We start from the raw sequence: 16,064 nt of genomic DNA, 5'->3' as shown, positions 1-16,064 counted from the left end.
ACCACTTCCTCTGGCAGCTCATTCCATACACGTACCATCCTCTGCGTGAAAACGTTGCCCCTTAGGTCTTTTTCAAATCTTTCCCATCTTACCCTAAACCCATGCTCTCTAGTTCTGAACTCCCCAACCCCAGGGAAGAGACTTTGTCTATTTATCGTATCCATGCCCTTCACAGCCCTATAAATCTCCACGAGGTCAGCCCTCAGCCTCCAAATCTCCAGGGAAAACAGCCCCAGCCCACTCAACCTCTCCCCATAGCGCAAATCCTCCAACCCTAACAACATCCCTATAAATCCCCCCCGAAACTCCCCAAGTCTCACAACATCCTTCCGATAGGAAGGAGACCAGAAGTGCATACAATACTCCAAAAGTGGCCCAACCAAATCCCACACAGCCGCAACACGTTTCCCCCCCCCTCCCACAACAGCTGTACCCAATACTCTGGCCAATAAAGCAAAGCATACCAAACACACACCCTCAACCAACCCACCTACCTGCGACTCCAATTTCAAGGAGCTGTGAACCTACACTCCAAGGTCACCCTGCTCAGCAACACTTCCCAAGACCCCACTATTAAGTGAATAAGTCCTGCTAAGATTTGCTTTCCCAAAATGCAGCACCTCACATCTATCAAAATTAAACTCCATCTGCTACTCCTTAGCCCATCTGATCAAGATCTCATTTTAATCTCATGAAACCTTCTTCACTGTCCACTATACCCCCAACCCTGGTGTCACCTGCAAGCCTACCAACTATACCCCCCATGCTCACATCCAAATCATTTATATAAATGATGAACAGCAGTGGCCACTGCACCAACCCCCTTTGCACTCAACTGGTCACAAGCCTCCAGTCTGAAAAACAACCCTCTATCACCACCCTCCATACTCCACCTTTGAGCCAGCTCTGCATCCAAATGGCCAGCCCTCCCTGCACTCCATAAGATCTAACCCTGCTAACCAGTCTCCCATGGGCAACCCCACTGAAGTCCATATAGATCACGTCCACCAGTCTGTCCCCATCAATCCTCCCCATCACCCCCTCAAAAACTCAATCAAGATTGTGAGACATGATTTCCCACACACAAAGCTATCTCTAATCAGTCTTTGCCTTTCCAAATACATGTACATCCTGTCTCTCAGGATTCCCTCCAACAACTTGCCCACCACTGATGTCAGGCTCACTGATCTATAGTTCCCTGGCTTGTCCTTACCACCCTTCTTAAACAGTGGCACCATGTTAGCCAAACTCCAATCTTCTGGAACCTCACCTGTGACTATCGATGATACAAATACATCAGCAAGGGGCCCTAGCTTCTCAGAGAGTTCGAGGGTACATCTGATCAGGTCTTGGGGATTTATCCACTTTTATGCGTTTGAAGACATCCAGCACTTCCTCCTATGTAATATGGACATTTTTCAGGAAGTCACCATCTATTTCCCTTCTGTCTATATCTTCCATGTCCTTTTCCACAGTAAATACTGATGCAAAATACATGTTTAGTATCTTCCCCATCTCCTGCAAATCCACATAAAGGCCACCTCGCTAATCTTTGAAGGGCCCTATTCTCTCCCTAGTTACCCTTTTGTCCTTAATGTATTTGTAAAAATCCTTTGGATTCTCCTTAACTCAAAGGATTCATTTGATTTATCTTGTCCATTCTCTGACATCTTCTTCCTTCTTTTTCAAAACCAAATCCTCAATTTCTTTAGTCATCAAGTATTTCCTACACCTACAAGCCTTTCCTTTCACCCTACTAGGAATATACTGTCTCTGGACTCTCGTTATCTCATTTCTGAAGGCTTCCCATTTTAATAGAACTTAATAGAATTATTTGAGGAAGTGACAAAGTTGATTGACGTCACATACATTGACCACAGCAAGGCACCTGACAAGGCTCCCTGTGGCAGGCTGATGGAGAAAGTGAAGTCCCATTGGGGGTCAGGGTGCACCAGCCAGATGGATAGAGAACTGGCTGGGCAACGGGAGACAGAGAGTAGCTGTGGAAGGGAGCCTCCCAAAATGGAGAACCATGACCAGTGGTGTTCCACAGGGATTTGTGTTGGGACCACTGCCGCCCGCAACATACAAAGATGATCTAGAGGAAGGCACAGGGTGTCACATTAGCAATTTTGCAGATGACATCTTCTCCCTGTATTCCGTGAGATCTAACCTTGCCAACCAGTCTCCCATGGGGAACCTTGACGAACGCCTTACTGAAGTCCATATAGATCATGTGTACCGCTCAACCTCATCAATCCTCTTTGTTTCTTCTTCAAAACCTCAATGAAGTTTGTGAGGCATGATTTCCCACGCACAAAGCCATGTTGACTATCGCTAATCAGTCCTTGCCTTTCCAAATACATGTATATCCTGTCTCTCAGGATTCTCTCTAACAACTTGCCTACCACTGACGTCAGGCTCACTGGTCTATAGTTCCCTAGCTTTTCCTTACCACCTTTCTTAAACAGTGGCACCACATTAGCCAACCTCCAATCTTCTGGCACCTCACCTGTGACTATCAATGATACAAATACCTCAGCAAGAGGCCCAGCAATCACTTCCCTGGCATCCCACAGAGTTCAAGGGTACACCTGATCAGGTCCTGGGGATTTATCCACTTTTTTGCATTTCAAGACTCCAGCACTTCCTCCTCTGTAATATGGACATTTTTCAAGATGTCACCATCTATTTCCCTACATTCTATATCTTTCATATCCTTTTCCACAATTATCTGAACTCCAGTGAAAACAATCCTAACATAGTCAATCTCTCCTTATAAATCAGTCCCGCCATCCCTGGAATCACCCTGATCAACCTTTGCTGCATGTCCTCAAGTGCAAGAGCATCCTTCCTCAGAAAAGGAGACCAAAACTGCACACAGTATTGTAGATTTGGTCTCACCAAGACCCAGTGTAACTGCATCAACACATCCCTGCTCCTGTACTCAGGTTTTGTTCTTCAAAGTAGACAAAGGATTTAGGGTCTGATGAACAGTCACTAACTTGTGATGTTAACTCAATTTCTTATTCCATAGGTCTGCTGAGTATTTCATGTGTTTTCTGTTTCTGATACATACTTCCAAAGTCGGAAGTATTTAGTTCTTGATTACTTTAGCAGGGTCAATTTATTGTTCTAATTTAATGTCATATTTAACATCTAGTATTGGTGTAGATATGTTCTGACCATTTTTGCATAATATTGTTTTGTAATACTCATATAATTATGAAGGGACCTTAGATTTCCTCCCTTTCTCCTTATTGGACTATACATGATTTGTACCCTTTCCAAATCTGTTTAAATGTTTTCCAGTGCCATGTGGTTCTTTTTCTTATGTTCACCTTTCATTTAAGCTGAGAAGGAACATTTTTGTTTCAGGAGAAAGTGAGGACTGCAGATGCTGGAGATCAGAGCTGAAAAATGTGTTGCTGGAAAAGCGGAGCAGGTCAGGCAGCATCCAAGGAGCAGGAGAATCGACATTTCAAGCATAAGCCCTTCTTCAGGAATGAGGAGGGTGTGCCAAGCAGGCTAAGATAAAAGGTAGGGAGGAGGGACTTGGGGGAGGGGCATTGGGAATGCGATAGGTGGAAGGAGGTTAAGGTGAGGGTGATAGGCCGGAGAGGGGGTGGGGGGCGGAGAGGTCGAGAAGAAGATTGCAGGTCAAGAAGGGGGTGCTGAGTCCGAGGGTTGGGACTGAGATAAGGTGGGGGGAGGGGAAATGAGGAAGCTGGAGAAATATGCATTCATCCCTTGTGGTTGGAGGGTTCCTAGGCGGGAGATGAGGCGCTCTTCCTCCAGGCGTCGTGTTGCCATGGTCTGGCAATGGAGGAGGCCAAGGACCTTAATATCCTTGGCGGAGTGGGAAGGGGTTTCTGGTTTTCCTGGTTGGGTCCAAATTTTGTTGGTCTGAACGTAGTCCGGAGTCCATGCGGGGTCAGTTGGTTCCATAGACAAGTGCTGAGGAAGGAGATGTGGCTGTGGTAGCGAGTCTGTTGGAGGACGTGGCTGAAGAGCTTCAGGGCAGAGGAGATGACCTGGCGGGTGCAGTGAGAGTGGGACTCACTGAAATCCTTGTAGAGGGAGGAAGAGAGCTTCTTCAAGGAAGGCATCCTTGCAAGGGGATTCGCAGTAGGTTAAAATCAACTAGGAGAAAGTGAGGACTGCAGATTTTTGTTTCAGTATAATTTGCATTTTGCTTGACCATTTTCTCATTCACTTGAATTATATTGTGGTCACTATCTCCAAGATCTTCATTTATATTTAGGCCACCTGCTTCATTATCCAAAATTAAGAGGTGAATAATTTTTGTTGGAATAGTAACGTATTAACTGAATAAGTCCCTGAGTGCACTGGCAACTGAAATTTCTCATGCTTCTCAAACTGTATTTTTTAAAACTGCAATAATATTGTTGTGCATTTTTGATAATTAAAAATTCCTTGAAATTATGATTTTATCATCAATGTGTGCCTCTCTAATTTCTCTACGTTTTTCCCCAATTTAACTTTAATGTTTCAACAGTCGATGATATAACTTGTATATTGTGACTAATCCTTTGATATTTTGCAGTTCAGTTCTAAAGGAATGTATTTTAGATTACATATGTTTAAATACTTGTTCTATAGCAATCAGATTTTCTTTCTGAATAATAATTCCCAATCCTTCCTTTGCTATTAAGTCTCAATTTTATATTTTATCCACCTGACTTGATTATCTCAATTTTTGTTTACAATCTAAACATTAAAATACATGGATTTTATTTTGTATTTCTGTGGTTTGATAATTTCCTTTTCCTTATCTGATTTATTTTCAAACTACTTTGCTCAGCTTGAACTTTTATATTTCTCAAACTACCAGGTTTTCATCTTTGACTTTCGCCTCCCTTGGTTGGACTGGTTTAAGTCATTCTCCAAAGGAACAGTTAATAGCCCTTAAAACATATTGGTTCCAGCTCCATTCTGGTGCAAGCCTTCTCTTGAATTGCCCTTAATTTTCAAAGGATCCTTGCATCCCATGCAATGCTACCAGCTGTGTATTTACCCTTCAAACCTGGATCGTTGCATTTTATCATAGAATCCCTACAGTGTGGAAGCAGACCATTTGGCCCAACAAGTCCACACCCACCCTCCAAAGAGTAACCCACCCAGACCCATTCCCCTATCCTATTACTCTACATTTACTGACTGACTAATGCACTGAACCCAAACATCCCTGAACACTCTGAGCAATTTAGCATGGTCAATTCACGTAAACTGCACATCTTTGGATTATGGGAGGAAACCACAGCACTCAGAAGAAACCCACGCAAGCACAGGGAAAATGTGCAAATTTCACACAGACAGTCGCCCTATGCTGGAATCAAACTTGGGTCTCTGGTGCTGTGAGGCAGCAGTGCTAACCACTGAGCCACCATGCTGTTCATTATGTTTTCCTTTTCCTGAAAGCGATATTAAAGTCCTGTTTTTCATCAGCATTAAGTTTTTAAAAAAATTCTTCCATTTTATTTCCTATATGCTTCTGCACTCCTTGGTGAACCGGGATGAACTGTTATTATTTTGTTTCACTTTGCATCCCTTGCATCTGCTTGAAGTTCACATTGAATGAAGTATTTGGCTTCATGTTAATTGGCAGTGTTTCAGGAATGTGCACCATTTGCATCATTATATTTCCAAGTTCTACTGACTGAAGGAACTCAGTCATTGTTTCCAGATTTTGATTATTTCGACTGAATTCTCTTGTACCTCCTTGATTTTCCAAATCTCATCTAAATGAGATAAAAGGTCCTGTTGTTCTGGGAATCCCCAATAAAGGAAATACTTTAATCCATGGACTTCAATCAGGTCACATTATTTGATAAACCAAACCTGAATCCTAAGTATCTACATTTCTTCAGAAGATGATGAAAGATTGATCAATTATACAAGATTAGGTATGAAAAGCAATTTATGAGATTCTGCTTATAGAACAGAACACCTCTGTTCAGTCTGTTAAGCATGATCCTTAGCTTCCAATCGTCCATCATCTTAATACGTAATCTTACTCTCATGCTAACCTCTCTGTCCTTGGCCCACTGCAGTGTTGTAAATGACCTCAAAGTAAGCTTGAAGAATACGCTTGAGGAAAAACACTTCATCTTTCGATGAGACACTTTTCAGCTTTCTTGACTCACTGAACTCAATAATTTCAGATCATAACTTCCAACCCCATTTTGTCTTTGCACGTTTTGGTCTTACTCTATTTGTTTTTTCTAATTTTACATTCAGACATGAGCTGTTCATCATTTTATTGTTCATACCTCCTCTAGATAGGTTGTGTTTCTTGTTCCATTACTGTTCTCTATGGGCCTGCAGTGCTATTTCTTCTATCATTTGATCTCCTGTTTTCCATCTTAGAGACTTTTTTATTGTTTTTACAATTTCCCCATTCCACTTGCTTAAAATATATGAAACTTCAAATGATTCCCAGTTCTGGTGAAAGTTCATCGACCTCTAACAAACATCAAGACTGGGTTGATGAAAACAATAACATAATCCAGAAACTACTGGAGGAGAATGTAACTTCCACAGGATTTACCTTAACGACAAATCGTCACTATCCAAGTTGATAGGTTAACAATGCTCACAGAAAAATACTAAATTCTAGAAAGATGGGCAGAGCACTTTAACCACAAACATCAATGAAGAAGCAATTAATGGATTGCCATTGGTTGTCATCAACTGTCACTTGAGCAGTCCTTTCACAAATGCAATCATGTTCCCCTCTAGTAAAGGAGCGGACATTATCTCAGCTGTGCACTACATGGCTGGAGGTCAATGCTTGCCCAAGAGGTTTGATGAAAGGTTTCAGTCTATGCAGGAGCAAGGAACTATCCCATAAAATTAGAAAAATGTCTCCCTGTACAAGCAGAAAGAAACTCGCCAATTTGTGGTAACCACTGAGAAATCTAATTTCCCTCCATCACTGGCAAAATCTTAACCACCTAGTACATTATTTGGATCAGTATTTGCTGCCAGGGAGTCAGTGCAGTTTAAGAATTGGTTGAGGAATCCTTGATATGGTGTTTGCAATTAGACAAGTACAGGAGAAGTGACAAGAATAAACTATGGTGTTGTCCATGTTTTGGACACTTCGACCAGTTAATGTATTAAAAATGTTTTATCCACATGCTCTGATTGGTGAGGCGGGCAAAGGGACACAAAATCCGGTTTGCAGTTCAATTCAATTTTATTAACAAAAAGGACCTTATTTAAAATACCATATGAGCATTTCCCAAATTCCCACAATATTTACACTCTATGTAGCTCTATCCATCTGTGAAATGATATTACCCACAATGATCGATGTGTTTGAAGTGGGTCATGGGAATCCCCTTTCTCTCTGACATAAGGCTGGCTCTCTCTTTCAAAAGGTGGATCTTGCAAATCAAGGCAGATCTTCTCCTGGGTCTTCTTGGGCTGGCACACCAACTTCTGTTATGAGCCTTGCTGCTAGTCTTCCCAATGTGTCTTAACTGAAGGGTTGGCATCCAGCTGTGTGTTCTTATTCCACCTCACCCTGTCCTTCCAGGATGTTCTGTGTCCTTTGGCCAAGAGGGTCATGAGCAGGGTTCAAACCGTTCAATGGGATAGCACCAACATCTTTCACACTTGCCATGCCAGGTGTAAAGGTGCACATTCTCGGGCAGTCGGGGCACCAGAACATCTCACTGGCACTTGTCCAAAACACAACCCTTGGGTTGGTTGTAACTGTTTTTCCCGAACCTTTGTAGCCTCTTGACCTTTGTTTCCGAAAGCTGCTGGCTGCTGTTTAATTCAGTTAGGATAGTTCATCTGGCTGTGGATTATTTTAGAATATCTAACTTTGGGCCCATGATCGCTTGACCACAGTGGATTTCCACATGAAATTTACTGACCTGATTAAAGCCTTTATCACAGCCCGTCATGAGGACTTTTGGAAGGTAATAGAGACATTCGGCTGCGTGAGAAATTCATCACCATGGTTTCAATGATTTCACAGGACGGTATGCTTACATGTTTTTAGGATAATGATCTCAGTTATAAATAAAATTAAAAGAGACCACTTGTTAGTGCCAATCCTCTTCATCTTGGCTTTGCCCATATGCCCTGTAGTGCCACTCCATGAGTGGACGGACCTGAATTCAATGGTGTCCTAAAGAGTAAGGGTAATTTTATTTAAACATATGTGATCCTGGGGAGACTTCACAGAGCAGATGCTGAAAGGATGTTCCCCCTTGTCAAAGAAATTGGGGATGCAGTTTAAAAATAAGGGATGGGGGTCTCCCATTTCAGACAGAGGTGAAGAGTTTTTTTTTATCTGAGGGTTGTGAATCTGCAAAATTCTCTTCCCCAAAGAGTGGTGGAGGTAGTGTCATTGAATATTTTCTAAGGCAGAGAAAGATCGATTTTTGACAAACAAATGAATCAAAGGGTACAAGGACTGGGTAGAAAAGTGGATTAAGGCTACAATCAGATTATCCATAATCTTATGAAATGGTGGAGCAGATTTGAGAGGCCAAATACTCCTCGCTTGCTCCTAACTCATATGCTCATATGAAAAATATGCTGGTGATCATCACATCAAAATCAGATATTACATGGTTGGGAAGCTGCTAAAAGTGAGACTTTCTAAATAACTAATTCCTTTCAACTCTTGAGTGCGTATCCCCTGGGTTTTTTTGTTTCTATGACACTGGTTGCCTGTGCATTCATCCATCCTTTACCTCACTGTTAAGCAGCTCTGCCTGCAATTGCAATAGGCCCAGACCCTGGAATTTAATGTCTAAACTTCTTTAATACTCTCTTCTGCTCATCGACCTCCCTTCTCTTGACCACTGTATTTAATGTTTTGGTTTCTCCGCTTATGGCAACTATCATTAAACTATTCACAGAATAGAATGACAAAAATGTCCAAACCATATCAAATGAATGGTTAGAGCCTGAGTTGGCAGGGTTGCTTTTATCAGAATATATCATGGGATAATTACAGCTGAGAAGGAAATGTGGCCTGCACTAGTTCTTCAAAGGAGGCATTTTCTTATTGTCACTCTTTGGTCTTCTTCCCATAGCCTCACAGCAGATTATAATCTGAAATGTAACTCACGTAAAAGCAGTCAACGAAGAAGAAAAAAAGTTAAAACCGAATTTTGACAGCTCATTCTGCTCACATTTTAATCATTGGAAAGACTTATTATGAGGGCCATTGGTTTGTCACTGTCAAGGGAATTGATCCTGAACCTATTTATATTGAAGAATGTGGAAACACAATAAGCTTCAACTACGTTTATCAACCTCGTTCTTTTTTGTCATCATAGTGCTGTGCCCAAAGGCAGACCCTTGGCTAGCTTCTTGTCTGCTGATGATTCATCCTGAGCTATTTACAGTACTTGGCAATCTTTTGTCAGTGGTGCATTACCATTGTCTTCTAATCTCAGGGGCAAGGTGACAAGACAGGTCGTGAGCATATTTCGGTTTGAGTGGGAATTGGATACGTGGTGTTGGCATTATTCTGTATAAGATACTAGCCATTTAAGCTAACCAGATACTCTTTTTTAAAGTCGTTATTAAAAATTGTAATGGCATTCAAGTATTTTGAATATGCTGTGTGTTGCTTTACCTAAACAAAAAAAAGGCATAATCAATACTTAAATAACTTTACTTTAACAGCAATATTTAAAGTATATGGCACAGAAATGGAGCCATTTGGCATAACTTCTCAGTGCTAGTGTTTATGCTGCAATTAAGCTTCCTCCCACCTTTGCTTCTTTATATCTCTTTCTGAAGAAATGTTATACCCAAAACATTGACATTTCCACTTCCTGATGCTTCCTGGTTTGCTGTGTTCTTCCAGCCTCCTGCTTGTCTTCTCTAAATCTACCTAAATCTATTGTAATCAGCTATTCCCTTCTCCCTCATATCCACATCTAGTTTTCCCCTAAATACAGCAAACTACTGTGGTATAATCAAAACTTGACATAGGCTTTGCATAACTTACTATTTTCAATTCTATCCTTCTGGCAATAAAACAAAGTATTTGATTTTTTTTGTAGGCCTCACTCATCTGTAGCACAACTCTTATAGAGATTGATGTATCTATACTCTGAGATCCTTTTGTTATTTTTCCACACCTTGACTTACAATTGCAGGAAATGGCCTCCCTATTGCTCCTGCCAAATGTAATAACTCTTGGTGTTGTACGTCATTTGCCAATTATTTGCCCATTCTGCAAATTTATTAATATCCAACTATAATTTGTTATTGTTCAGTATTCACTCCAACCTAATTTGGTATCACCCCCAAATTTAGGAACTGGGCTTTCATTCCAATGTTCAAGTTGTAATTGTCTATTTTGAACAACTGCAGTCCCAACACTGATTCTTATGGAACATAACTTCCGCCTTCTCTTGCTCAGAATAACTACACTTCTCACTCTCTGCTTTTATCTTGAAGCTAATTAGCAATCCATTCTGCTACTGTCCCCTGATGTAACGTTCTTTGACTATTTAATTATTCTGAGCACTTTATCGAAGGCCTTTTGAAAATCTAGATAAATTATATGTAGTGCATTCGTTTGTTTAACGCTTCAAAAAGAACAATAAGGTTGGTCAAGCAAGATTTCCTCTTTTGAAATCCTAGTCCTACATATTTTTGCACATTGGTTTTGTTGGCTTCCCACTTTATTTTCTTCATCTTTGTCTCTCTCTCTCTCTCTCTCTGGTTCCTTCTCTATCTCCATCTGTTCTTTGTTTTATTGCTCTCTTGTTTTACATTTTGCAGATAGAATTTGCAGTGTTTCTAATTGACAACTTTTACTTTCCTTTCCAGTGTGAGAATGTAAAACATCAACTTGAAGGCAGAAGTTTCTGAATATCCACATTGAATCAGGCGGCACGGTGGCACAGTGGTTAGCACTACTGCCTCACAGAGACCTGGGTTCAATTCCCGCCTCAGGCAACTGTCTGTGTGGAGTTTGCACATTCTCCCCGTGTCTACGTGGGTTTCCTCCAGGTGCTCCGGTTTCCTCCCACAGTCCAAAAATGTGCTATGCTAAATTGCCTGTCGTGTTTGGTGAAGGGTTAAATGTAAGGGAATGGGTCTGGCTGGGTTGCTCTTCACAGGGTCGGTGTGGACTCGTTGTGCGAAGGGCCTGTTTCCACACTGTAAGTAATCTAATCTTTCAGGTCTGGTGACCCTTCCTTAGAACTCAATTAACCCAAAACAGTGACTCTGATTTCTCTCCACAGATCCTGCTAAATCTGCTGAGCTTTCCAGCAATTTCAGTTTATGTTTACGAATTCTTGTTTTTTTAATCTAGATTAATAAAATATGAAAAGCTAAGAGGTCATGTGTGCAACAATAACTTCACTGAATAAAACATAACTATACTTCATTCTTATTTTACAATATTTATTACAGGAAGTTAGCACTGGAGTCATACACTATCAGCCACACCTAATTAAATTGTACTCTTTGCTATAACCAATTAAAGCCTTCATATTTACTGAAGGCTGTGTGTTGACACAGTAAAATTATATTTAATCTAAACTATCTAAATTATACATTGTTCTCAGTATGACATGTTACCACATTTTCAAAGCTACCTTTAAAACTGTAATGCCATCATTATATAAAGGATATCAAAGCCATGAAAAAGTAATGCATAGATTCACTGACATGATGGATGAGTTGTTACAATTCTGATGAGAGACTTATGAGCTTTTATTTAGAGTTGAGAGATGATGATGATGCAAGATTTGCAATAACTAAGTGATGATTCTCCACCATTAAATTAGCTTTCTTAAAGAGGAGAAATTTCACAAATCTGCTGAATCAAATTAAAGTATTTTGATTAAACGAAACAAAATACTTTCAACGACATTGTCTAAACAGTTGAATAACATTCAGAGAAAGCTATCACCAAATCATACATGAGTCTGATCAGATTTCATATGGATTATGGTATCAGTTCTCATTCACCAAAATATAAGAGAAATATTCAAGTTCTTCAGGTGGCACAAAAAAGATCCACTAGGTTAACTCTTGTTGTACATAAGTCATAGAGATGTACAGCATGGAAACAGACCCTTCGCTCCAACTTGTCCATGCCGACCAGATATCCCAACCCAATCTAGTCCCACCTGCCAGCACCCGGCCCATATCCCTCCAAACCCTTCCTATTCATATACCCATCCAAATGCCTTTTAAATGTTGCAATCGTACCAGCCTCCACCACTTCCGCTGGCAGCTCATTCCATACACGTACCACTCTCTGTGTGAAAAAGTTGCCCCTTAGTTCTCTTTTATATCTTTCCCCTCTCACCCAAAACCTATGCCCTTTAGTTCTGGACTCCCCCACCCCAGGGAAATCTAAATGATGATGGTAGACATGGGCTTTCCATGTGAAATAGAGTCATAGAATCCCGACAGTGTGGAAGAATGCTATTCAGCTCATCAAGTCCGCACCGACCCTCTGGAGAACATCCCACCCAGACCCAGTCCCCCACCTTATCCCTGTGACCCTGTATTTACCATGGCCAATCCACCCAGCATTCACATCCCTTGATACTATGGACAATTCAGCATGGTCAATTCACCTAATCTGCACATATTTGGACTGTTGGAGGAAACATGCGCAGACATGGGGAGAATTTGCAAATTCCACACAGTTGCCTGAGGCTGAAATTGAACCCAGGTCTCTGGCGCTGTGAGTCACACAGCACGGAAACAGAACTTCAGTCCAACTTGTCCATGCCAGCCAGGTTTTCCAATCTAATCCCATTTGCCTGCATTTAGCCCATATCCCTCTAAACCTTTCCTATTCACGTACCTGTCCAAATGTCTTTTTAATGTTGTAACTGTACCAGCATCCACCACTTCCTCTGGCAGTTCATTGAACATATGCACCACACTCTGCACAGTGGTCTGAGAGGTGATTTTAGAGGTACATCAAAGTTAAGGAACAGAGAAAGTAATCCGAGAATATCTGTTGAATTAAATTTAATTACTTTATTTAAAAAAAATCAATGGGGTTCCAACTGGTAAATTGAGAGTGATATCATGAAGTTTTTGCACAGAATATTTAAATGACAAAAGTAAACTGTCATACAGAGTTTATTAGATGTCAATATATTGCAATTTAGAAGGACATTAGTTTAAGATGAACCCAGGGCTTGAGTGACAAATCAAAGTTGACAAATGGAACTTGCAGAGGGCAGTGCATGTATGGAATGAGCTGCTATAGGAAGTCGTGTAGGCTGATGCAATTACAACATTTAAAGGCATTTGGATGGATACACGAATAGGGAGGGTTTAAAGGGAAATGGGCCAAATGGGTTAGGATTAATTTAGGATGTCTGGTCAGCATGGACCAAAGGTTTCGTTTATGTGCTGTACAACTCGACGATTCAAATTCAGTGCACTGCTGCTGCTGGATTTAAAACCATGCTTTCTTGGGAAGAGGTTAGAGGTCTCTTTTTGTGGAGCATTTTATCAAAGTCCGCATTTATCCCAAAATATTGACCACAACATTCCCATCCAAGTGCAAATTGTCTGATCATTCATCTAATTTCTGCTTACAATGACTTCACTACAAAAAAAACTGAGCTGTAAAATAATTTAATCTACTTAAAGGCATTATATAAATTGAAAAGTACAAGAGAAGTGTGATTTAGTGGTAATGTCCCTCCATTTATAGGGGCAGCATGGTGGCTCAGTGGTTAGCACTGCTGCCTCACAGCACCAGGACCCTAGGTTTGATTCCAGCCGTGGGTGACTGCCTGTGTGGAGTTTTCACATTCTCCCTGTGTCTGCATGGGTTTCCTCCCATGGTTCAAAGATGTGCAGGTTAGGGTGAAAATTCTAAATTGCCCATGGTGTTAGGTGCATTAGTCAGAGGGATATGGATATGGGTGTGGGTGAGTTACTCTTCAGAGGGTCAGTTTGGACTGGTTGGGCTGAAGGGCCTGTCCCCACACTGTAGGGAATCTAATCATAATCTGGAGATATAGTTTAATGTTCTGATATCGGATCAAGATGGTAACTTTTGAAATCTTAATCCATACCGGGAAAAAAGGGTTCACCAATGTTCAGAAGGATTTGTAGTGTGGTTGCAGTTTCCCTACCTCTGAGTTTTAAAAAAAACTAGGTTCGTCTCGCAACTCCTGCAAAGGCTTATAATAATATTTCTGGTGCAAGTTGATTTTAAAAAAAATGAAAACTTGCATAACTTCTTGAAAATATATTTCAGAACAGGAAATTGAAACTCGCTGGAATAACTGAAAAAAGACATCAACTAGTTTTTTTTTCCCCCCAGGAATTGAAGCATATTCCTCATATACCACCCTTCCATAACTCCCTGTTCTCGCGTGGGGTGCTTCCAGGCGGAAATGTAGCAAAGCCTGCTGATTGACATTTCACTTGACCAATCAACGGGTCCAAAATTGAAGCAACATTCGACATGGAACGTTAGCTTGGAATTTCCTCAAATAAACAACAGTGATGTGTTAGCGGAAATTTAAAAAAAACCCTGATTTCATGCAATAAATTTAGATTTATCTGTAACATTTATCAAACACTTCAGATGGTTGCTATGACCTAATCTAACGCATTTTGACGTCGAGGTGGAGTTATGTTGAACGATGTGCTTGCCGAAAAATGTGGAGCAAAGGGCACAATCAAAGTGGGGTTTTCACTGAGTTTCATTGATTAGTCCTTATGACTCCCTCCCCCTTGTTCAACCGAACGTCAGTTTATGACTCAGGCCATTTTCTGTACTTGACCACTACAGTGTTGTTCTGAAGATGTTGCAAAACACAGGGTAAGCAGATACTTGCAAATATGTGTACACTTTATAAATATCCAAAAGCCGGAAAGAAAGCAGACATAATAGCCAGACTGAACTTTTTTGATCGCTTTTAAGTGAAATATTTATTGTTTTCACGATTTAGTTCTGTTTATGGTCTTTCTCCTTCAATTCGAAGTACTTTTTTTAAGGGTCTTTCTCCTTTAATTCGAAGTACTTTTTTTTTAGAGGAGTGATAGTAACACCGAAAACAATACAAATTTATAGTTCCAAATCTTAGTAGATGTATAGTCTGTAAAATAGTGAGGCCTGTTTTGTTTTAAAGTAGTATGTGATTCGGTGTGGTTGGTACAACCTTCATTAATTTCCTCCAAGGAAAGTGAGAACAGGAGTATAAATGGTTTGTTGGGGTGATTTGTTGCACACACTGGTCATTACAAAAGATATGTCATGTGAATGTGAAAAGGAGAATTATTTGTAAATCCTTATTTATAATATATAGTTATATTCTAAAAGGCTATGAACAGTTCCCTTAAATTAACACTGAAATTAGAATCGAAGTGTGTCGTGCTGGAAAAGCACAGTAGGTCAGGCAGCATCCGAGGAGCAGGAGAATCGATGTTTCGAGCATAAGCTCTTCATCAGGAATGAAGTTAGAGCTTGCTGGCTTTCTAATTTCAGCTCTTTGAATTGGCCAGAGCAGTCAAAAGCACTGAACTCCAAAACACGCTTCAGTTGCAAGATTAGAAAATGTTAATAAAGGTAAAATACTGCAGATACTGAAAATTTGAAGCTCCGGTTTTTCAACATCTGATGAGAGGGGAACAGAATGAACATTTCAGTCTGATATCACACTTCTGAACAGAAGAGGTATAATCATATCGGACTTGAAACGTTAAATCTGTTTCTCTCCACAGATGCTGCCAGATCTGTTAAGTTTCTCAAAAAAAGTAATGTCACTCCTTTGTCTGGTAGAATGTTGGCAAATGGACCATATTTGAATCAAAAGTCACTGATTCTGTGCAATTTGCTCTGGGTTGAAGAGGACAGGGAGAATAGGGAATTCCCTGAAATCTTAGCTGATTACAACATTGAATAACTGAGGTTTTCAAGCTGTGCAAATTCCAGGTCTGATTTTTAGCCTGGATGGGGATGCTTGTTCAATTAGCTGATCACAGAACAGGTTGGTGTTGGGGTCAGGTTGTGCTGTATTTGCCCTCTTGATGTCCCTGAGCTATGGACATTGCTT

At 40.6% G+C, this 16,064-nt stretch overlaps 1 protein-coding gene across 1 annotated transcript in view; it reads left to right on the top strand.

Moving 5' to 3' along the window:
- The first annotated feature begins 14,619 nt into the window (after positions 1–14,619).
- hsdl2 (hydroxysteroid dehydrogenase like 2) overlaps positions 14,620–16,064 on the top strand; it is a 129,691-nt gene continuing 128,246 nt past the window's right edge. The window contains exon 1 of the mRNA XM_043715880.1: positions 14,620–14,830. Coding sequence (XP_043571815.1) covers positions 14,814–14,830 — 17 coding nt within the window. The 5' untranslated portion in view covers positions 14,620–14,813. The remainder of the gene's footprint in view (positions 14,831–16,064) is intronic.

This window comes from Chiloscyllium plagiosum, chromosome 2, assembly GCF_004010195.1.
Source record: "Chiloscyllium plagiosum isolate BGI_BamShark_2017 chromosome 2, ASM401019v2, whole genome shotgun sequence".
Classification (NCBI taxonomy): Eukaryota; Metazoa; Chordata; class Chondrichthyes; order Orectolobiformes; family Hemiscylliidae; genus Chiloscyllium; species Chiloscyllium plagiosum.
The sequence above is the reverse complement of the archived record's forward strand: the minus strand, read 5'-3'. Positions and strand labels throughout refer to the sequence as shown.